The sequence below is a fragment of the Fistularia commersonii genome, chromosome 2 (assembly GCF_037954325.1).
Source record: "Fistularia commersonii isolate RoL2024-O1a breed Wild chromosome 2, RoL_Fcom_v1.0, whole genome shotgun sequence".
NCBI lineage: Eukaryota > Metazoa > Chordata > Actinopteri > Syngnathiformes > Fistulariidae > Fistularia > Fistularia commersonii.
In genome coordinates this window covers 20821550-20846959 of record NC_141285.1, presented here as the reverse complement: position 1 = coordinate 20846959, position 25410 = coordinate 20821550, and the positions used below count along the sequence as shown (strand labels likewise).

General features: G+C 42.2%; 1 protein-coding gene across 1 annotated transcript in view; it reads left to right on the top strand.

Moving 5' to 3' along the window:
- Positions 1-11814: 11814 nt before the first annotated feature.
- Positions 11815-25410, top strand: part of oprm1 (opioid receptor, mu 1) — a 37266-nt gene continuing 23670 nt past the window's right edge. Inside the window, exon 1 of the mRNA XM_086172285.1 lies at positions 11815-12291. Coding sequence (XP_086028411.1) covers positions 11825-12291 — 467 coding nt within the window. The 5' untranslated portion in view covers positions 11815-11824. The remainder of the gene's footprint in view (positions 12292-25410) is intronic.

Sequence of the window (25410 nt, the reverse complement as noted above, 5' to 3'; positions counted from 1 at the left end):
AGAGTAATTAGAAATCGTTGCGTCCCAAATGACAATTTAACATATTTTTCTTCTGACCTTCTCCAACCTCCTTGAGTGGAATCCAATGCCAGAGCCTTTAAGAGATCAGTCGCTCTTATTTATTCCTTCATGGAAATAAGTGTTATGGACATACAGGAGGTAATAGATTAAATACTTCTTCAAGAGGTGCTAAGTTATAATATTGTGAGGGACCTTTTTTTGTGAGCGCGGCGGAAGGATACGCCGATTCACAGTACGACGTGACTGCAGAGGATCTCAGTCATCCAGGTCGTGGTGAATTCTTGTCAAAATCTTGAGTTGGAAACTGGAAGTTGAATTTTTTCCCTTAAAGACGTTTCAGCCCTCATCCGAGACGCTTCTGCAGTTCTAATGAGTTTCCCAATATAACTGCCCAAGTCGTGGGTGGGTCAAGGTTACGATGGGTCGTTATGCAAATGCAGAGCGGATTGAAGGTACAACTTTTGGGAATTCTTGTGAAAATCATCTCTTCATGGCTGCTAGGACTTGAATTTCTTCACTTGAAGACCTGCTGAAGCCTCTCGGACGAGGGCGGAAAAAGTCTTCAAGTGAAGAAATTCAAGTCCGGTTGCCCCTACAAGACAATGCTGACAAGAATTCAGTACGACCTGGATGACTGAGATCCTCCACAGATTCAACATTTGGGGATTAAAAAGGTAAAGCCAAACTTGTCAGAATGTGAAACAAAGTAGTGAAACCTGTTGGCTCACATGGACTGAGGCTCGGGTTGGAAGTTCCCGGGTTCTGGTGGTGGATCCTTCCGGGTTGTTTGGAGGGTGCAGATGGTCCGCGTGCGTTATCCGTCTTGGTGTTGATCCCAGTAACGGCGTTGTATTTGGGCGAAAGGTTGTGCCTGAGGCCTCCTCCTCTGTTCAGAGATGTTTTTCTCCATTTTGAGATGGCTTCTTTAACTCCTCTTTCGAACCGTCTGTCTTCTCTGGCCCTTGTCCTCCAGGCGTTGGTGGACCGCGGAGTCCTGAGGTGGTGGCTCTCCTGTGTTGTGTAGAGGTTGTTGGCCTCCCCAATGTGACAGCATACTCCACATTTTCGATCCTATGTCCGAGTAGTTTTTTGGGGGTTGCATTAGTCCCGTCTTTGCCTCAGGAGGGTTTGAGAACCCTTCGAAGTAGCATATGCTATGTTTACGCAACTTTTTTATGTTTGTTTTGCATCACTTTTCATCATTTTTCATTTTCATTACAGTTTTTACATAACAATTTAATTTCTGTCCTTTTTTACACTATAATGATGGTCTCCCTTTCATTATCCTGCATCTCTAGTCTGTTTCTTGATACATACTGTATGTGTGACTTTGGGGAGTTTTAGCTTGGGGAGCTGACTTATGTTTGAAAAGATCTGGAAAAGACTCGTGGGAAACTTAAAGACTACTTTTTTGAGTTTTAAGATTTTAAAAAGACTGAATCTCTACTCATTACAAAACTACAACTAGATTCTTTCAGCATTTTTTTTCACCATGCAAGGTTTTCACCAAGTATTTGAAGAGCCTCTGCTATTTCGGTCCATCGATAAGTTTATTTTTTTATTTGGCGTTGTACAAGCCGGGCTGTTCTGCCCCGCAGCTCCCTCATTTTCATTTCTTCCTTTTTATCTTAAACATTTTTTGAATTTATTTTTATTTTTCGCTATTTTATTAGTTATTTTCATATAGAGTTCTATTTTGTTTCTTCTCCCTTTTACTCTGGGAGAAGGAGCTGCTTTCAACAAAAGCAATTTCCTCCTTGGGGATCAATAAAGTGTTCTGTTTCTGATTCGAGATGCTTCCTGTTCATCCGCACCGCCAACAAACACCATCTCTGCCACCAGTGCCGCTCTGGTGCTTGTTTGTCTACCAAGTTCCCCTTTTCCCGGTTTTGTTAGCGCTCATCTATTGGTTTTTGATCGTCGTCACTGTAAAGACTGGAAGACTTACGATAATATCCAACATGTTTGATATTGTCGCAAGCCTAAGGGTACGACGTTCAGTTTTAAGTCTGTGACTGTGAAAATCGGGCGGTATCATCCCGGCATTAACCTGCGATAGTTCCGACAGATAACCGATGTAACTGGAGGATCCCCTGTCGTCAGTTTTTGGACTTCCCGGGTTTGGAATTCAAAAGCAACAATCGCCATGGAGGTGAAACTGTGCTGGGATTTGTTTAGATGCCAATGATGATAGATGATAAATTTTGAGATGCTTGAAGTTCGCTCATACTTCTAAAAGAAAAATAATGTTTGGAAAGGTCTGCAATGCGTACGAGCAAGGTGGTTCACCTTGGGGACCAGACAAATCTGCAGTTTCTTTCTCCACAGATCCCTCTGAGATCCCTCCTGTTCACAGGATTGGTTGCAGATCCGGCCGGTTGCGTTTTTCTGGCTACCTTGTTAGCATCTGTTTAGAATCTGAGCTGATCTGAGGAAAAACCCAGGGCCCGTTTTGTCCGACGAGGCCGAGGTAGCTGATTGGATGCCGGCGCGGCACCGGGACGGAAATCCCACGGGATCTGTCGGCGGGGTCAAGTGTGCGAGGGGGCGGTTTTAATTACAAAAACAACTTATTTCTTCAGGGCAGGGAGAGCAAAATTCAATTAACTAGCATGCAGAGGAGACGCTAATGCATGGAACGCACAGACAGACACACAAGCGCGAGGCCAACCACATAACCGATATCTCGTGGACAAAAGAAAACTAAGCGCTCTATTTACATATCTAATTTGTTTATCTTTTCCAGTTCACAGGCTAAATGGATCCTTTTTGTTTGTGTCCCCAAGGAAGGAAACAAAAGCCCAGAAACAAACAAACGCGGCGAATCAGCAGTGAAGTGCTGATTAGCTTTATAGGGCATTTGCGGCTAATGCTTCCTTGTTTGCCGAACGCACAAACTAAGAGTCGGGTAAGACGGGAGTCGTTTTGCATTTTGTAATAAGACGGAGGGGTTATTTCCATAGCTGACTGTGGAGTTGATCGAAATCTTGAATGTGCTAGTTAAGTGGTCGGTTCTAACGTCAGTGAAACGGCTCGCCTCTCCTGGCAGAATTCATCCTGGCTCGGAAAATTGCAGAGTCGGGTTGTAAATAGTCATTCATACATTATTTACAACCGGCGGAGCTTATGCCAGCTGTGATTGGGCAGGAGGCGGGGTTCAACCCGAGGGCCACAATTAGCGAATAACAATTCACTCGTCGTCATTCACCAGAAAACGTGCTGTATGTTTTTGGAAACCCACCAGGAACCAAACCAGGGATCTTCTTGCTGTGACAATGTCATTATGCTATGATTTAAACAGATACTACTCATACTTTGCATTGAAAACTATCATGTTGCGATTGCACCATATACCATTATTGTACTACTGACTGATCTTTGCACTAAACTGTACAAAAAAAGAACAAAAACAAAAAAAACCTCTGCTGCTACTCTCTCATGCCGTCAAATATCAGTTTGTATCTACATGGGCTTTATACTTCATACCTGATATTTTAATGGTTAATATAACAGTGCACTTTATTGTCAATTTGCATTCGATTATTATTTTTATTGTTATTTTATTAATTTTACATCCTGTGGAATTGTGAGAAATGTCTTATCCATTTCTCTGTATTTCCAGTACATGCAGAGAAATTGACAATACAGCTGACTTTGACTTTAACTTTAGGTCTTTAATTTCTCGAGTTTTGGCATCTCTCGTGAAGGCGTCAGCACAGGGTGCAGAGCGTCTACTATCCTCAACGACAACGAACATGGACGGTTCAAGCTGGAGTTACAGAAGTAAGATATTATAAACCAACTGTTATTATTATTATTGTTTACATGCTCATCATTGCATAATAATCATCAAACTGGTACACAGTTCTACCTTCTCAGTCCTATCATACACTTCAGATGCTACCTTTTTGAATCGCTCCAATTTTTTTATTATTTTTCATTTGCTTTACACTCAGATTGTAATTTTTGGAGTTCATTGTGTGGCGTTCAAGAAAGAATTTCAATGTGCGGGGAAACACATTTCCTTACTGCGAACACTAAACGCTCTGACCGTTGAATTTATTTCCTCCATCCCATCGCACCGTAACTTCCTGTTTACTTTTTTTTTGCAGCCCCTGCACGTCACACAGACATACCCGTATTTTTTATCCATGAAGCCAAAGCAACAAGTCCATGTATGAGCTCTGCCTCGAATATGTCTGACGTTTTGTTTCCGACTCGACGTCCTCTTATTGTGCGCTCAACATACACACCACCCGCCAGACATACACACCACTCGCCTTACCCCAAAAAAACGGCCTCCATTATGAGCGACTCCAGCGGTACCAGGTACTGGTATCAGTTCTGCCCCAGTCCAAGATGTTGAACTCTCTCCCCACTCCTTACTGGAGTATTATAATAAATTGCAATATGACTACTTTTTTTTTGCACTACTGCTACTTTACATTGTCAGAGAAAACCATCATGCTGCCATTGCACCACATACTATGATGGCACTACTTACTGTTTGTATATGCATGCATTTTATACGTCATAGTTCAATGTGACTTTGACTTTGAACATTACTTTTCACAAAAACAAAAAACACTTCCACATAGTGACTAATAAATGGAGAATGTTGGGATTTTTTTTTCCTTTAATACCCTGCAAAATGAATCATTTCTTTACATCTGATCACAAATCTAGAAGAAATGCGCAATAATTGGAGAGGATTGAGCTTTAGAAATCAACATGCAGGTGGGTGTTTTTTTCCTGAGAAGACTTGAGCCAAAAGTATTGCCTCCATTTTTGCACATCCAGTGTTTGTTTTTACCGTCTTCAGAATCAACCGAAGCGTCGCCGTTCTTGCATCATTCCAGGAAGAAATCCAGTGACTTTCAATGCTATATATCATGTGTTCATATGTTCTCATGACTGTGTTTACAACACGTTGCTGACACTATTTGAGTTGCAGTTATTATGCCAATTACCTGGAGTCTGGGAAGGTGTTGCCTCTTTGAAATATAATGTTCAGTGTCACCATGGCAACAGGACAAAGCCCCTGACTCCAGACGCTTCGCTGGAGATACACTAATACGACGGCAGCGAAGGGATAATACGATTTGCGCTGTAGCACCTTCTCCTGTCAGGGCTTAGTTATAATCATTGTTGGAACAACAGAGAAAACTTATATATAAATGTAAAGGTTTCTCCATAATTCGTTGCCATGAAGGAAATAATGAATGTATTTAACGTTGAGATAAATACAGCTTTTAATCCTTTTTTTCTTGCGGGAGTTAATTATTTTGGACTTACTTTGGAGGTGTCGGGTTGTGTTAATCATACATAGAACAAAGATTCTGCAAAAAGTCTCAGAACCGCCTCAGCTTTAAAAAGAAAAGTCTTTCAGGCATTTGTGGACATGATGAGAAAACTCATTTCGGACGCTTGTTTCCGCGATCTCGTTCTTTCGGTCACTACCCACAGCCCGTGACCATAGGTGAGAGTGGGAGCGTAGATCGACCGGTAAACTGAGAGCTTCCCCTTCTGGCTCAGCTCCCTCTTCACCTCTACAGAGTCCACATCACTGCAGATGCTGCACCGATCCGCCTGTCTATCTCCTGCGCCATCGTCCCCTCACTCGTGAAAAAGCCCCCAAGATACTTAAACTCCTCCACTTAGGACAGGACCTCTTCCCCGACCCGGAGTGGACATTCAACCCGTGTCTGGTTGAGCACCGCGGTCTCGGATTTGGAGATGCTGGTCATTATTCCGGGCTGCGAACTGCGGAGATCATGGCCTGATGAAGCTACTAGAATCACATCATCTGCAAAAAGCAGTAACTTGATCATGCGGTCATCAAACCGGATCCCCTCTATGCCCTGGCTGTGCCGAGGAATTCTGTCTGTGCAAGTTATGAACAGAATTGATGACAAAATGCGGACAAAGTCTGACCCCGAACAGCCCGAATAATGGGGTTCGGTACCCCGTACTCCAAGAGCACTCCCCACAGGATTGCCCACAGGACATGGCCAAATGACTTATCCAGATCAACAAAACATATGTAGACTGGTTGGGCAAACTCCTATGCCCCCTCGAGGATCCAGCCGAGGGTATAGAGCCGGTCCACTGTTCCACCACCGGGATGAAAACCACACCGCTCCTCCTGGATCCGAGGTTCAACGACCTAGCGGGCCCTCTTCTCCAGCACCGCTAATAGACCTAACCAGGGAGGCTGGAGAGTGTGATCCCTCGATAGTTGGGGCACACCCTCCAGTCTGCCAGTCCGGCCGCAACGTCCCCGACATTAACGCAATGCGACAGAGGCGTGTCAGCCAGGACAGCCCTACAGCATCCAGAGCCTTGAATAACCCAGGGTGGACCTCATCCACCCCCAGGGCCTCGCTACCGAAAGGCGTTTTAACTGCTTCAGCAACTTCGGCCCCGGAAATAGGTGTGTCCGCTCCAGAGTCCCCCGGCTCTGCTTCCTCATTGGAGGGCGTTTCAACAGGGGGTTGAAACCTGCCACCTATCTACAACGTCTTGAGTTGAGGTCAGCAGCGCCCCCCCCCTCCCAAGTCACCAGATGTTGGACCAGAATCTCCTCGACACTCACCAGAAGTCATTCTCCGTTGTCTCGCCGAACTCCTTCCACGCCCGAGTTTTGCCTGGGCAACCACCGAAGCCCCATGTAGGCCCCAGAGGCCAGAAAGGCCCGACACGACTCCTTCAGTTTGACGGATACCCCTCACCGCTGGGGTCCACCGGCGGGTTCGAGGGTTGCTATATTGACAGGCGCCGACCGCCTTATGGCCACAACTTCAGTCTGCCGCCCTGGAAATGGAAGCAGGGAACATGGCCCATTCGGACTCAGTGTCCCCCGCCTCCCTCGGGACGTGGGTATAGTTCTTTCGGAGATGGGAGTTGAAACTCCTTCTGACAGGGGACTCTGTCAGATGTTCCCAGCAGACCCTCACTTTGTGTTTGGGTCTGCATGGTCTGACCGGCATCCTCTCTTCACTCGAGTATCCAGGACATGCGTCCGCAAGGACAATCAAAGAACTGTGGCTGAAGGTGTGTTGGTGCCAAGTGCACATATGGACACCTTTATAACATTTATTTGTCACATTTTCTTTTATCCCACCTGATTCATTTTTGCTCAACTCTTGTTCTCATCAATAATACCTTCTTAGATATTAAAAAAAAAAAATGCAAATATTGGTTCTTTGCAGCATCATCTGACCTGGCCTTTCTGTGTGGAGTGTCCAAGTTCTTCTGCGTGTCTGCTGGGTTCCCTCTGGGTTCTCCGCTCTCCTCCCACGGTCTGCCAAAACAAAACAAAAAAAAAATAAAACATGCAGAAGATTCATTTGAGGCCTCAGGTCCCTTCACTACAGGATAGGTGGGATGAATGGATTGAATATGTGATGTTTATTCAATCTGACCTCCTACTCTTATCCGATCTACCTCTAAAAATATAAAAAAATGTGTGTGGAGTTTGCTTGTTGTCTGTGAATGTTGTCTGCTTCTGTATGCGGCCCTGCAAGTCCGGATTGTACCTCGCCTTCGCCGGATGACTGCTGGGATGGCCTTCAGCAGCCCCCATGACCCAGAGTGCAAGATAAGCCAAAGAAGATGGATGGATTGATTACAAGATATGATTTAAAATGATAATAATAATATTATTACAATTATTAGTAGTAGGCTCATTCATTATTATTCATTACAATCATAAATAATAACAACAATGACAATACTAATAACAATAAGACAACGATAATAATAGTAATAATAATGACAATTATAATAATCATAATGAGGTTTTAGATATTATAAATGAATAGCAATTATCATCATAATTACAGTTATTATTATCATTATCATACATTTTCATTATCGATATTATTATTGTCATTATCACCACATACAGACACACTCGATAGTCTGGAAAATGGCCAAACAATAGTACCAGTCGTTGGCTGTTCATGCAGGAGTGTTACTTGTATGAAAAAAGTGTGTGTGTGTGTGTGTGTGTGTGTGTGTGTGTGTGTCCCAACCCCACTAAGCAAAATTTTTTTTTTTTACTCCTCAAACACCCCCCCCCCCCTAATGTTCCCTAAGGGGCTCTGTAATGTTATCACCAAAAAGAAAAAAAAAGATCAAAATACTTTCCTGTTTGTATTTTTGTCAGCCCCTGCTGTCTGAGACTCCAGTGCGGGGGACGGGTTCATCGTACAAAGTTTAAAAAATTGCCAACTAAGATAAACGCAAGAGCCAAAAACAAAAGTTAAGGATGAATCCATATATTGATCCATAAATCAGAGGGGAGAAGGGAGGGGAAGATAATTAGGTGTATAAACTGGTGCAGTTATTACAAGAGGGATGAGATCTGGGATGTAATTAATTTTGCGGGGCGTTCAGAGGTTGTGAGGCGTTCGGCTGCTAAAAAAAAATTAAAAAAAATGCATTTTCCAGGCTGCTACTGCATTCCTTCCCTCAGTATTTCCATTTTTCATTCCAGAATCAACCCGGCGGATTATAATCCCTTGATATAAGATAAAGCCAGATAGCTCACTGCTGAGCTGATGAGAGGATATTTTCTTTTATGTAAAAGTTTTGCCTAGCAAAGCAGCTGACTCAGATTGCCGTGGACGTTCGGGCCTCTGAAGTGGGATTTTTTTAATCAAATCTGAAAGAAATGCCAATCTTTGAACCCTTGGATTCTTTTCAATCACAAATCCGGAATATACAGCACTGTCTCAGAAAATTAGAATATTGTGATAAAGTTCTTTATCTTCTGTAATGCAATTAAAAAACAAAAATTACTTTTTCATGATATTCTAATATTTTGTGATAGGATTTTTGAGTTTTCTTAAGATGTAAGCCATAAACGGCAATATAAAAATAATAAAAGGCTTGCAATATTTCAGTTGATATGTAATGAATCCAAAATTTCTAACACTTTTGTTTTTGTAATTGCATTACAGAAGATAAAGAACTCTATCACAATATTCTAATTTTCTGAGACAGTCCTGTATTTTAGTGTCCTTTTTTTTTTTTTTTTTTTTTTTTAAACAAGGGAAAAGCATTCATCCATTCATTATCTAATCTACTTATCCTGCACTCAGGGGTGCTGGAGCCGATCCCAGCTGTCGGCGGGTGAGAGGTGGGGTTCACCGGTCCATCACAAATCAATACATAGATGCACGCAACCATTCGCTCTTTCATTATTTCATTGTCATATAGAGCCGGACAATAATTCCCCCTCTCATTCACGTGCAATATAGACATGCAACCATCCACTTGCTCATTCACACCTGATATAGACAATAAACCATTCACTCTCTCACTCAGATGATAGAGACACAATAGCAGTCACTCTTTCACCCATATCTTCATAGAGACATACAACCATTCACTCTTTCTTTCATCCTATAACCGTTCACCCTCTCATTCACGCGTCATATAGGGACGTACAACCGTTCACTCTCCCATTCATGTCATCTCGACACACGTGCGTTCACTCATTTATTCACATCGTTGTCGAAAATTACAATTATTCATCCTCTCATTCGCATCTTCAGGCAGACCTGCAACCTGCATACAGAAAAATCACCGTCTCTCATGTATCATATATGGAAATATAACCGGATCATGCAGACACACACGCACTCACTCTTTAATTCACATCGTCATGGAGACACACATGCATTCACTCCCATTCCCACGCCATATCGAGACATAAAAAACATTCGCTCTTTCATTCAACCATCATATATAAACAACCATTCACCCTGTCAATCATATAGAGCAGCGGTCGGGAGCCATATATGGCTCTTCCGGTGACGGCGTATGGCTCCCAGACAATTTTGAGTTGAAAAAGGAAAAAAATCAGTTTGGAACTGATTTTAAAATACTTGTGATATTTCTTCATAATACCGTGTCATTTTAAAGTCAACAGAAATTAGTTTTGAAGATAGATTTCACGGGTCACCCGTCGGCCAGGTCGCGAACCGTCGGTTTCCGAGCACTTCATTGTAAAGGTGGAGATATTAATTTTATCAAAAAGCCAACTAGTTTATCCGCGTCAACCCTCGTAACGGAAAAGACGGCGAAAAGAAAAAAAAGACGATGATTACCGCGCAATCCAGGCTGCGCGGACAGAGGGCCTTACATTTGGTATGTCTAATATGCTAAGATAAAATTGCATCGACGAAACGGTCAAATATAAAGCGACACTTCAAACAAATCCGTGCAGCACCAGAGGTCCCATTAAACATATTTAATTTATTATTCGCTAAAAATACCATATGGCTCGACGAGCATGCAGACTCGACGGGATCCAACCCCCGCGGGTCGGCACGAGGAGAAGGAGTCGTGGTGCGCCCGGGTCGACGGCGAGGTGAGAAAGAGGGAGCCTTAAGGCTGTTGCTGCTCCTATGAGGAGACAAACTAGGTTCCCTCCCGGGTGGATTTAGTCGAGCGAGGAACAAACTCGCCGCCGTGCCTTTGGGCGCTCGTAATGCTTGTCGACTGAACTCCTGAACACGCCTCGGGGCACGTTTTGGAAACGATCTTTGCTGTAATGAGACGGGTAGGGGGCATTATCTTGATTAAAATCAATCCCTATCGGATTACGTCCGTCTGCGTTTCCCCCCTGTTGAACCGCCATTCCGACTGATAGAACCGTGAGAACGCGACCCCGCCGTTTCCCCTCGCCACGTCTTACACGTGCGTCGGGCGACGGCTTCTGCAAACAACCTTGCATGAAGATAATACAAACAAATAATTAAAATAGAAATAAAATACAATAAGATACAATAAATAAATAAAATAGGAATAAAATACAATACAATTCAATGACATGAAATTAGATATTCAAATAGAATAAAATAAATAAATTAAATAGAAATAAATGACAATACAATTAAATGACATGAAATTATACAATTCAAATGAAACACAATGAGATGAAATGAAATAATTGAAATAAAATAAACAAATGAAAATAAATACAATAGAAATAACATGCAATGGAATGAAATGACATGGAAATAGATAATTCAAATAAAATACAATGAAATGAAATCATTAAAATAAAATAAGTACATTTAAATAAATAAATTATACATAAAACACAATGCAATTAAATGACATGGAATTAGATCATTCTAATTAAATATGATTAAATGAAATGGAATGAAATAAAACAAAATGGAATAAATAAATCGGGGCTTCTTGCATGAAATGAACTTCTTGCATGAAGATAATAAAAATAAATAATTGAAATATAAATAGAATATGATAAAATACTGAAATCAATAAATAAATAAAATAGGAAAAAAATACGATACAGCTAGATGAGATGAAATAAGATACTTCAAATAACATAAAATAAAAAAATAAAATAGAAATAAAATACAATACAATTAAATGACTTGAAATTATATAATTCAAATAAAATACAATGAAATGAAATAATTCAAAATAAACAAATGTAAATAAATACAATAGAAAAAAAATACGCTGGAATTAAATGACATGGAATTAGATAACTAAAATAAAATATAATCAGCTGAAATAAAATAAATAAAAATAAAATAAAAAGAAATAAAATGAAATAAAACAAAATAAACAAATCGGTGCTGAAAATGAACTTCCAAAATAAGGAGCAATGGATGGAGGGAAGAGAGAGGGGGATGTGAGCTGGACAAGGGGGTGAGCGGAGGGATGGGAGAGGAGGAGGGGATGGAGGGAAGGAAGGAAGGAGGGGAGCGGGTCTCATTCTCCCGCCGTCGCTTCCGTCCCGCGCAGGCAGGCGTCTATGCACCGCACTCATCCCGCGTTTTCCGCGCACCGACACGCAACTGGAAAGGGAGGGAGAAAAACGCAAAAAAAAAAAAAAATACAGAAAGCAAAAAAGGTAATAGAGACAGAAGCGTCGCATCTTCTGAACGGGAATCACTCTCTCAACACCGGACAGGAGGAAGAGGAGGAGGACCGGGGGACCATGGAGGGATCTGGGAACGGCTCGGACGCGGAGTACCGGGGCCAAATCCCGGGTTTCTACAACGCCACGCTGTGTAGGAACTTCGCCGGCGGCCGCAACGACACCTCCGTCGCCGCCGCCGCCTTCACGGAGGCGCACTGCGATGGCGACCGCGGATTGCGCGGCGGCGCGGACGACGACGCGAACCCCGTGGTGATCGCCATCGTGATCACCGCGCTCTACTCGATCGTGTGCGTGGTGGGGCTGGTGGGCAACGTGCTCGTCATGTACATCATTGTCAGGTAAGGACGCCAAAAAACAAAACAAACAAAAAAAAAAAAACTCACAAGATCTGGCGTGTTCTTTACTTTTTAATTTAAGAAAAAAAAAGAAAAAAAAAAAAGCTTTTTTTTTTTTTTTGAGGGGGGGGGGTTAAAAAGATGCGTGCGTTTGCGGGATTCGTGCGTAAAAAAAAAAATGTCTCCAACCTGAAGGGCGAGGTGTCGGACTCTGGTGAATTCACGCCTCCCCTTCCTTCCAACTGCTTTTATTTTACGTTTAAAATTCAATAAGAAGCCGTCCGAACTCTGTGTTGTTGTCCTGACAAACGTCCAACTGGTGGGATGGTGCTTTGGTTGTGCTGACGTGGGGAGAAAAACGCGCACGTGTAATCCAGGGCAGGCCGGGACGGGAACTTCGGGTGTTGGATGTCGTCCGGTGTTGCTGCGTCGTTGACCCCGGGACCCGGATCGTGTCCGGCCTGCGACAGAACTTTAAGCCGTCGCGAGAGTTCGCTCGAAAAGTTTGGGGACACGCCACCGTTCACTCTTTCACAATCGTGCACTCGCTCATGCATCACACAGGGAAAAACAACCATTCGCATTACATTACATTGCATTTGGCAGACGCTTTTATCCAAAGCGACTTACAATAGAGGACATAGGGACTGCAAATAACACTTGCAAATACAAGATGCACAGGAAATATACAGAACAGTAAGCTTGGGATAGTGACTTTTTTTTTTTTTGTGTGTGTCTGGATGATTTTTGTGTTTCTAGATGATGTGAATCATCATAAACATTCACTCTTTCATCCATTTTCACTCTATCATTCCCACATCCTATGGAGACAGAGCTATTCAACCTTTCATTCACATCATATAGTCATAAAACCCTTCACATCAGATAGACATTAAACCACTCACGTCTTCACGAGAAATTCGCTCTTAAATTCCAGCATCATAAAGAGACATGCAACCGTTCACCCTCTCATTGCGACGTCATAGAGACACACAAGCATCGTCATGGAGACAAGCGATCACTCTATCATCCCCATGCCATACGAAGGCGGATCCATTCACCCTCTCATTCACGTGTCCTATAGAGACATGCAACATTCACTCTCTCATCCACCAACGCATTTCTTGGGCTGTGGGAGGAAACCTTAGGAAATCCATGCAGACATGTAAAGGCCATGGAGGAACCTTCTCTGGAGGTTCTCCAGAGCCTTTGTGCTCTTCTAGATTTGAATTAGCAACCCTAATATGGGACATGGGTGGAAAAAAAAAAAAAAAAAAAGGAGGATCATTTTTTTCCTGGGAAAAGTGAGTTTTAGGTAATTCACCCCGAGACAGGTGAAGACAGAAAGCGGTATTCTCCGTGCCACTGACGATTAAGCTCACGAGGAGAATCCCGATACGACGAGACGCTAACTAATTACTTTAAAAAAAAAAAACCCAGTTGCACTGATGATATTAGCCTGCTGACCCGGGACGTCGGAGCGCGTCGCCGTAATTCACCGGTGGATTTTAATTACACCGGGAAAATCTGACGCCGCCATTAGTGGAGCGCTTCCCCCCGGCCGCGCCGCCCGGCGATCCCGATGAGGCTCTCTCAGGTAATAAAACGCCGGCGAAGACGGGCAAAGATGGACGGCGAGACGGGGCGGGGTGGCCGTGAGATGGATGAACTGTGAAATGGTGAAAGATGGCGTGACCGGGTTCGGGGGGGTTGAGGTTGAGCGACGGAGGCGATAAAAGCGAGGGGGTTCCAGCTCCACCGTTTGATTACCTACTTCACGGCCGAGATGGACTCGGTGAGCCGAGGCAGCGCGCCGGCCTTGAGAATGAAACGCCGTTGGGGGCGAGAACAAAAAAACTTGTTGATCATTTTAATGGATACTGGAGTAATGGATCATTCTGAAGAATGGGAATCATAAAAAAAAAAAGATAAAAGGAAAAAAAGAAAGGAAGCGATAGATCCGGATATGGATCGTTGATCGATAAACATCCTTTAACCGATCTGAGACCGTTTGGCGCTTTATTTTCTGTCGAGTCGCTTGACCTTTCAGTTTGACTCCAGCGAAGGGGAAATTGTTCATAAAATAAGTGAAAAACTACCCGGAATACAAGAAGTTAAATCGAAATGAAGAAGAACTTACTTAAAGAAATGTGTTGGAGGTGACTTAGGGGTAAACAGATGCGTGAAAATTATCTGGAAATCATTTAAGGTGAAACCGTTTCACCATTGGAGCTTAAAAACCTAAGCTGAATAAAAACTAAATAAAAGGATATCGCCAAGCTTTAGCACCCATGACGATCATCTGCATCGTAACACCAATAAAAAGGTGAACTACATCTCATAAAAAAAAAAAAAAAAACATTTTAAGAAAAGGATTCAAACAATCCTGAACCTGTGAGCGCCGTTATTGGCCGGTTGCAGAACGGAGGAGCCCTGAGACGAACAAATAATCCCATCGAAAGCGGCAAGACTTAAATGTTGCATCTCCAATAACGTGTTTTGCAAGAATAAAAAAAGTTTCCGCTCTTTCACCTGTAGCTATTCCCCCAGAAGGGGGTAATAAACCCTGAGTGTGACTGTCAGGATCGGAACAAGCCGACGTTAACGTTGTGTCATCGTTGTTTTACGACTATTGTTCTCGTCCCTGGGCGGGACGGCAATTAAGAGCTGATTTTTCTTCTTTTTTTTTTTTTTTTTCCCATCAATTATCCCCTTCAGCCTTGCTACTTCCCTGCATATATTCAAGATGTTTTCTTCAGCTTAATGGTTGTTTTGTGCCAAAAATAAAAAGGCAGACTCAAGGTCCGGCCTCATGGCGTCCCATTACAACTAAATGGAATGAAAAGAATCAGCCTCTTCAGCCGGCAGACATTCATCACCCCCTCTTCTGCCGCCTGGCCAGAAAAATAAGGAAAAACAGAATAAATAACTCATTTAGCGGACACCGTTTTTCTCTGATTTATTTCGGTATATATAGACAGGATTCGGGAAATAAGCGAGAAGGCTTGGAAGAAAGTGTGCGTGTGAATGCTTTCAAGTGAAAGTTCTTTCTAAGTGGAGACCATTTAACATTCGAATAGAGGAACGGAGTGGCTTCTTTTATTTGATATCTTTAATAACTAGATCATTTTGGATATATTTTCGGTTCTTTTTTTTTTTTTTTTTTTATTGGCATAACAGCCCAATTTCAGTTTCACAATTGAATTGGGTCATTTGATTTATTTGGGTAATTTTTAGGCAATTTTCAACCCAAGTTACTGATTTACAAGTATTTTCTTCGTCATTTATCCAAAATGCATGTTACAAAATGCATCGCTAGATAGCATCGAGCTAGCAATTGCCCAAAATAGCCCAATTTTCGTCCCTACGGTTCTGGCCGCCCTTGTTATTTTTTTATATTTCCAGTATAAATACTGCAGCGTACACAATTGTCTCGGCTCTAAAAAAAAAAAGCCAAATCGCTCAGTAAACAACCAAACCAAATAATTAAACTAACTAAGGAACAATGTGGTGCCTGAGGAATAATCTTTCATAGCAGTGGTTTGAAGTGAGTTGTTATTGAAGTTTCAAAGTTGCTCTGTGTCCTCTCTGGCAGCAGCCATGTATGGTTTAAGAGAATGCTTTGGGAATAATTTAGCTGCTGACGCCTTTTCCGGTAGTAAGAAATCAACACCGCGTCAGATAATTCATTGATATTGACCCCTCGCCGGCGGCGTAATCGGAAATCTGAATTATCGGGGTGAAGCCGTTGGATCCGCGTGGTGAAATGAACTTTGTTTGACAGGAAAGTTTTCTGTAACCTTTCCAATTGGACTAATGAAGCTTCAAAACAGTTTGGAGAGGAAGATGAAGAATACGTCCAACTCTCGTCAGAACTGCAGTCCATCAGTGTCTTTGCCTGTCTGTCAACCTATTTTTGCCTCCACTCGTTTCGTTTTTCCCCTCTTGGTCGGCAGATTGCGACCGAACAGCCATTCGCCTCATAGCGCGGCGTGGATATTTACTTATAAATGGAACCGTAGGGTGGAACTCCTCCGCCATTCCAGTCGATTAAATAAAGTGAGGCGTGTTTTCTCCTTTACCATCTGAGTAATGATAACCTTAAAGTCATAAACTCTCCTCCCGTCGCTCTTTATCGCCATGTCCTTTCCTGTCTGGGTCTAAACCTCCCCCCTCCTTCTGTCTGCCCCTCGTTCATATGCAACTCCTTGTTAGCAAACAAACCCCAGCAGAGATATGCACGCTCAAACGGAGAAATGATTCTCGGTTGAACAGAAACCGCTGGGCTGGGCGAGGAATATGGCAACATCGCAGAGTGCTTCACGTTCCCATGGAAACACAGTGAGGTGTTTTGAGAGATGAGTGCAAAATCCCCCCCCCCTTTTCCTCGTAACACTCAACCCTCAGCGCCACAGCCTTCCCAAACTCCAGCCTCCATCCCCTGCCAGCCACACGATGCGGATCCTCATCGGTCGCCGGCTTCGCTAAAACTTTGACCAAAGTGAAACAAACTGCGCGCAGCAGAGCGGCAAATGTGTCCGTACAAGCCTGTCACTTCCCGCTTGCAGGAATTTCAAAATAAACCCGTAAGCAATGGAGTGATTTGGCTGATTGGCGTGAAAAAAAGACTTTCTCTTGAGTGTTTTTATAATAAAAAAGTCACAGTAACTCCAAGTTATTAGGTGAAAGATTTAAGATTTAAAGTGTTAATTATCACACGTGCAGTCTGGAAACGTGTTTCCCCGTTCATTCGGTGAAATCCTCCGCTGGCAAAGAAACTATGCGCAAACAGTGCAGAGAAATGTAAACGGTATTACCAGGACGTATAAGTGGACAGTGAAAGAAAATTGAAACGTAAATGTAAACAAGTAGGTCCTCGGGGGTGTGGAAGTTGACAAAGTGCAGGTCGTGCGTTGGCGGGTTTTAGGGCCGTGCGAGATTCAAGATGCTGTCGAGTGTTCGGAGAAATCCAACCGCTCCCCTTAACGTACGAAAGGGTTCACAGAATGTTTGGACGGATCAACCGCCTCCATCTAACCTTCGATTCTACGTCCTCTTCTTTCAAAAGCTCCTCTTCGCCTCCAGATTCACCATCCCTCCTCCGTCCATTTCCAAACCATCTCCTTTCCAGAACCTTAACATCTTCATCTTCTGCCGCCCCCAACTCGGCCTCCTGTCTTCCAGGTTGTCTCTTAAAAAGACGTTAAATATTTATGATATTTATAATATTGGGAGCTTGGATGGCTGGGAGTGTCAAATAGCTAGTAGGTACCTAAGAGGAGGGCGGCCTCTCTTTCACGACTCGTGTTTGTGAGCTGTGGGTTCTTTCGGATCTGGCGTCCGTTTGTTTTATGCTCAAGATCTCCTGTAATAACTTTGGTTGGTCATAACCTATATTTTGGTAATAAAATTTCAAATAGTCCTGTGAATAAATCCCCAGCTGCCAGTTTCCTATCAGTTTCCTATCGTTATCAAATTTCAATGTGACGGAAATGTCACGGCTAATTTATCCTCAGACTGTGTTAGCCTGCATGCTATCGAAGCACCGATCCACATGTTTATTATCTAAGGCCGATGATGCAAATACCAAAACACAAAAGTAATTTAAGCAGCAGTTGAAAGCGTTGGAAACATGCAGCGTGGCTAACATTACAGACCTAACGCCGCGGGCAGACTGACAAAAATTGATATATCTATTGGTTTCGATGTACATAATAGGAGTTCATTTCTACAACACGGTTATTATGGCGTGACCGGCAACTCGAACTGCACGTCTAACGATGCATGTCAGCACTTTATAAAAAAAATGTTCTGGGTGATGTTCTTAGAGACCATTCTGGGTGTCTGTGAGCTGTGAAGAATGAAGAAGCACCGCTTTAACAAATGATGTCGGAGCGCCGGGATTCGCACGCTGTCACGCAGCGGCCACGATTCTCCGCGATAAAAGTATTTTAATGCTGCCTGTGGACTGGTCGGCATTCGACCATCCAAAGGCCAGCTGGGAAACTTAAACAAGAGAGCGGTTCTCTCCGGGAATTAGGTAATTTAGAGCGGCAAGATTTGGTGTTTCTGTAAAAGAGCACCAGGTATACAGATGCTCCCTTTTAGATGATTTTATTGCTGCAGTCTGTCATTATATGACATGATATAAATCATATAACAAACAAATCCTTCACAGGGAGTCATGGACAGCATTCTGATTAGCTTAACACAGCAGTATAACTAGTATCAGCCCATGCATGCATAGGTTAACATAGAAATAAACCAAGGAAACCAGGTGAACATGAAGAAAGGTGAAAAACCCAATTAGCCTCTGCTGCATTAGAAGGGAAAAAAAACAGCTTCTACCGCTTCGTACACGAGTGTGATGCATTGGAATAATTGCGGTGCATTCAGGAGCGTAGGATCTATGAGAACTTACTGATAAATGCTAACTGAACGCTATTATTTCAACAATAGTTAAATGCACAGAAACGAGACGGGCTCAAAATATATCATCTCAAAATCTTTACTTAAGACCTAACGACACTTTATAGCCTTGACTTGTTACGTAGACACTTTATAGTTTTATTTGTATTTCTTATTCTCCCCCCTTTATTTATTTATTTAGTTTAAGTTTTTTGTTTTTTTTTTATATACTGTTTATACAATTTCCTACTATATTTATTATTTTTATGTTTTACTTGAAACTCTGGCACAACAATTTCCTCGGGATAAATAAAGTTGTTCTTATTCTTATTTCTAACAATGCTAGCATACAGACGCTAGCGCTATCCATTTGGCATGTTATGGCGACTGCAAAAGAAAATAAAACGAATCAAAAAAAAAAAAAAAAAACGTCTGACAAGCCCAATGCAGAGAAGATAAAACGCGCAGTGATCACCCACTCTTTAAGTTAACCTTTTTGATGGCGCGGAGTTTTGAGTGTCTCGAAGGTGCTCGTGCCGTCTAAATATACCTTTCATGTTTATTCATGGGCTTCATTCAAGATGGATGTGAGCCTCTGCATCACTCGACGAGGCTTCTCCCGCTCACGGATTCCATCGATTTAACACTCGGCGGTTGCCAGGGTGAGGTGACGGAGAGCACCGGCGGCCTCCACGGAGCCAAAACAATATTTGTCAGCCCAAAACGCTTTGCACCTGGTGCTCGGACCTCGGTTCGCGAAAAACTGTACAACGGCGAGTGGCACGCGGAGCTCTCGCATGCACACAGCTCGAGAAGCGCCAAGCTTGATGATTTTATGTCGCAGTTACTTTTGTTTCACCTTTGAGGACGGGCCACGCCACCTGGCGCGACAGCAGTCGGTGATCAAGACCAGTTGTTTGACGTAATCGGAGAAAAATATGTGTCCCGGAGGGCCAATCGGAGGGCGCGTGGGATAGCGTAGCATCTCAGAATGGATGCAGCATTTTCACATATACAAAAATAAAACAAAAATTAAAAAAAGAATAGTGAAATTAACTGTACATTTATACAAATGGGCAGAAGGGAGTTGAGGAGTTGGCCAGCTTCGGGAACAAAGATTCAGGGTTTTTGAACCCGGGGCAACAACTTCTAATTTGTTGGTCATGGAGGCAGAAGCGGGTCGGACAATCATTTTTAAAATCAACTCTAGGCCAGTGGTCCCCGATCTTTTTATCCTTTTTTTCACCCCGGACCGGTCAACGCTTGACAATTTTATGAGGGGGGCTACACTTAGATGGTTTATATTGGGACTATAATAACAAGTGTGAATCCACTGCGTACTGGCATGAACTTTATTAGCAGCTTCCTGGTAACATTGCGGCAACTACATAATGTGAGTGTAACGATAAATTCACATTTCAAGCACAACTCCTGGTACTTTTTGTTAAAATCTTTCTTTTTCTTGGAAGTTGTAGGCTCTTCTTTTGTCTCTTCACTAAAACTTTTTCCCTTCGAAAAGAAACTTTACGTCCGACGTCTGTTTTTTTTTTTTTTTTACTCATTTTGCTAGCTCGTGGGTTATATTTTTGGCGCTCAAGTGACCAAGAGATGAGTGTCATTTTTCCAAATAAATTTTTCAAAATAAAGATTGTTTCGGACTCAGATAATAAATCCAACGGAAATAATTGATTATTTCTTGGGCGGCCCGGTGCCAATGGATCCCGGGGGGGGGGAGGGGGGTTGGGGACCACTGCTCTAGGCGATTCCTGCCCCGTAGGGTAATCCAGCAGGTGAAGGAGAACCTCATTTTACTCTTGTGAAAATCTTCTCAGCGTCCAGGGATCTGCAAGGTGTCGTTTGAAAATATCCGTATTCGCACCATACAGGATGCGGTGAAGGGCTCTGAGGCTGAGTCATAGATAAGTTCTGTGCGAGAGCACGATGAGCTTTGCAAGAGCGCCTGGCGCCGCTTAGGAATTAAAGGGTCGTCAGTGAAGAGAGTGACGACCGAAACAACAAGCCAATCACGCTGTTATACCAAGGTTTTCGAGTTGAAAAGCCGGCTGATGGGATTTAATAAAAGGATGAGGAAGGTAAAGTCCCCAGAAAGCCCTTAATAGAAGATGGGATAAAAGACGATTTGTTGAGGAGGGGGCAACAAAAGACCGATTTTGCCTCTTTCTCTCCATGACTATCGGTGGGAACCGGTTCTTTTGTCTGTAAGTCAATTACAAAGTGACTCACACTACGTCCTATTCAGATGCCGTGCTGTAAAAATCCACAAGATGCGCCGCTTAGCACGTTTCTTAACTGTCAGCGGCTGCGCGCGAAGATGAAGGCGCCTGGATTTATCTGAGCCGAGGCACAACGAAACCGATGCGAGAAAAAAATAAAAAGGATTTAAAAGAAGTTCAAAAATGTAACGGCAAAGCAGCTGCTTTTCCTCGTTACGCTCGATGTGGGTTTTAAGGCAGGAAGGGCAAGGACGCGCAGAGCGGGAGATCTCCAGTACATTAAGTAGTGTGTTCCCAAGCAACAAGCTGCTTCGAGTCTGGCAGAGGTTCTTCTCCATTATCATTGCCAGGGATTGGGAATAAATACGTACTCTTGTTTTGTATTTTTATATTCCGGGGCTGGAGAACCAAAAATGTTGCTCGGACATTTGCCATGCGAGGCTTTTCCATTAAACTACATTTTAGATGGTGTGGATTGTTATTGCGTTACATTTTAATTATTCATTTTTTTTACTTAATTTTTATTCCAGTTACATATTTAATCGCACAAACATTACATTACATTTGGCAGACGCTTTTATCCAAAGCGACTTACAATAGAGGACATAGGGACTGCAAATAACACTTGCAAATACAAGATACACATGAACTACAGAACAGTAAGCTTGGGTTAGTGAGTTGTTTTGTTTTTTTTTTGACAAAGACATACGCAAACATTCACACACACACACACACACACTGCATAGCCTAACTTGATGCCTAACCTGATCTGGGGCATCAGCGCAGTAAAAAGTCCTGAAAGAGAAAAGTTTTTACCTGTTTCTTGAAGGTTGAGATAGATGATGCTAGTCTTGTTGCTTCCGGAAGTTTGTTCCACCTCTGAGGTAGTAGAACTGAGAACAGTTTTGCCTGAGATCGCTTAGAGCGAGCAGAAGGTACTGCTAGTAGGTTTAAAGGTACTGCTAGAGAATCGTTTTCAACATATCTACTTATTTTTGAGCAGGTAAGGTAATATTAATGACAAGTAGGACTCAAGAAAAGCGCTCATGACTATACTAGCAGAGATAATGAAAAAAGGATAAATAGAAATATTTAACCAAGTTAAAAAAAATGATAAAAAAATAACAGAAACACCAAATGTACATAGTATGCTCGTAGCGTCGCTCCACTTTTTAACAAACTGGTCTTATAGCGGTTTTGGAGAGTACTTTTTTTTTTTTCCTTTTTTGATCTGTAGAGTAATTCTATGACGCCTCCTCCTCTTGTGTGTTTTTTTTTTTAACCAAAATCTACTTTTCAGTGACATCCTTCACAGCTTTGTAAAGCCTCTTATACACTAAACATCGCAGTTCCAATCTTTGCCTGTTATTTGTTTTTACAACCTCTCTTAAGGAGCATCGTGTTCGAGCCTTTGCAGAGAATTTAAGTAAAAAATAATTAAATGAAAATAAATAAACAAAATGTATCCAATTGCAATCACAGTGCACACCCTATAAAATGTAGTTTAATTGAAAAGTTTTACAGCTGTGTGGAAAAGGTCGGGTTTGAGGTTGTTTTTGTGTTTTTTTTGTTTCCACAATGCACTCCAGCGATGGCTCTCTATCCCCGGAATATAACAATACGAAACAAGATCTCCAGCTACAGCACCCAACACACAGAGGAAGGATAATGGATATTATAATGGATATTTTTGGGGTCTTTTCGAGGTTGTTTATTTCAGGATGAAATTTTGCCAAATCTAGTTTTTAGTCGTTGCAGGTTTGCAGATTTGAAGGCCAACTAATTGTGAATTTAGAAATGGCTTCGTATGCCAACCAAGAAAAAGAAATCATGTGGCTGTGGGTGTTGGATGCACTGATCCAAATTTTGGAAATGAACTAAATCCACAACAGACGCCTGATTTTAACACGATTGTCTATTTTACATCGACAAACCGCCCCACCAGAACAGACTGCGTGAGTTCTGTTGTGCATCTGTGAAATGCGCCTAATGTTTGGCATGTAATTGAAAACTGTAATTTTTAGGGTCGCAATATCTCTCCAGTGGTTCAGTAACCCGTTTAACTACATCGCGGCGAGGCAGATTTTTTTCACTGCTGTTGTGAAAAGTGCAATTTTCCAGGCTCACATTAAAAAGGCCGAGACAATAACTTCTTCATAATTTGGTTTTATGCATACTTTCAAACCAGAGGGTTACCTTGGGTCACTTTTGACAAAGGCCAGGGCAATTCTAATCTTAAATTTGATGACTGGAATTCGATAACTTCCAATATCAGAGCTGGAACAGCTTGAGAAAAGCTCAACATGGCTCAGTTGTGCAGTTCACAGGTGCATTACAGTATGTCCGATACAGTATGTCAAATTTCTATCAGTCCTGATACCAAAATCATGGATGGAATGAATGGATTATAAATAAAAGCGGCATATTGGCTTCATTATGGCAGAATTTTGACTAGCTCTGGTCAAAAAACAACCAAAAACGCCACCAAAAATATTCCGTAATCAGGAGCGGAGCTAAAACTCCAGGTCTACAAAGGGGGAAGGTTTCATCTGTATTTATCAATAGATGCAAGCATTATATTTCATTTTTGTTTTCTTCTCCGGGAGAACGATGACATCCCAGATCAATAAATGGAAACCGCACATTTCTTTTTCTAATCGGTCACTCTGAAACCAACCCATAAAATCACAGAAGAAAAAAAAAAATCATCCACATTCTGGCCTTTTTGGGCCATTCAACCACACTGGAATATGATAATAATGATAAGAAATGTGGAGTTGGTAATCAGCATTGACGGGATTCCAAAATATATGGCTCGAGAGCGGGAGGAGCAAGGAGCCAACCAAAATTAAAATTTAAATACTAGGGCGGGATTCGTCTACGGTGACGACGTTCTCTGAGAGCTCTCGGATCTGAGAGCTGATGATCATTCCTGACTCAGACGGAGAAGAGAACTTTCCACCCTGTTGTGTAAAAATCACGCCTGGGAATCCATTACGGGTAAAATATGATCTATTGTGCTGTTTTTCGGTCGGTGTGTGTGCAGCGGCATTTTGAACGGCAACATTTCCCAGCTTGGTGGTCACAAATGCAAGGACTGGTCTTACTAAGGGGTTCTGTGATGCAGATGGGTGAAATAAAGACAACTGCAAATTTGTGTGATGAAATGACTGCCATAAAGGACAGACCCGGGTAAAAATGTCAGCGTAGTTAAAATTGGGTTTGCGCGGATCAGACAAATTCCCCGAAGGCGCACCTCTGTCATTACAATTGGAGGACTTGCAAGGACGTCCGTTTCACACGGTTTCTGGCCGAGTCCGCGGGGAAGCAGGGGAGAAATCGTTTTTTTTTTTTTCTTCTCACTCAGTTATTATCTTGCTTTTTCTTTTTTTTTTTTTTTTTTTTTGAGGCCTTGGAAGCCTTTAAGGGGAAGAAAGAGCCAGTATCCATTAAGGTTGAAAAATCGGAGCTTATGGATTTCTCACATGATAAGATTCAAAACCAGACTGCGTGGCAATGTGACCCTTCAAAGATGCCGAAATACAGAAAAGCTATTACCGTTACATTTCCAAAGATTCAGCGACTGTGCGGCAACTTCTATAAATATCGCGAGGCCTGTTGGCGGTGGATTCGATAAATATATCACCGGCTCGAGCAGCGCTGTGTTTTATACACTTTTCTCAGCTCCCAGTTCGATTCCCCCCCATTTTCAAATGTGGACATTTCAAGACCCGCCCGCTTGCGTGAATGTTTGTTATCTCCTTCTTTTCGCCAAACGCTGACAAGACCTACGAAATATGCAAAGCTTGATGCGGTGCTCTCCAAAAGGGGGCGGGAGTGGGTGTCGGGATGAATAGAAAACAACTAATACTACATTAAATGCCATAAGCATGGCGGCATTGTTACAATCACACTGACACTAATAGCTATATGTGCTAATCCTAGAAGCAAAGTTTCACTCGATACATGAAGCACATTCAATATTATCAATTTATTGCCAATTTCTCCGCATGTACTGGACATACAGAGGAATGGGGGAAGACGTTTCTCACATTCCCATGCAGAGACGAAATTTACAAAATAAAATAAATGAAATGAAGTAATAATGAAAAAAATAATAATAATACAAATTAACAGGAAAGTGTACTATTATGTTAAACATTAAACATTAAAATATAAGGTATAAAGTATAAAGTGCAGATACAAACTGCTGGTAATGTGAAATAATGACATATTTCATATATAATATATCGACATATATTTATATATATATTGACATATATTGATATATATATTGATATATATTGACAGATATTTGACGGCATATAGACCGAAATGTATAAATGTATAATTTGAATATAGTCCAGGGGTGTCAAACTCAAATACACAGTGGGCAAAAATTCAAAACTGGGACAAAGTCGCGGCCAACGTTATTTATTGAAAAAAATCTTCCTCCAGATATAACAATGGACCCAAACAA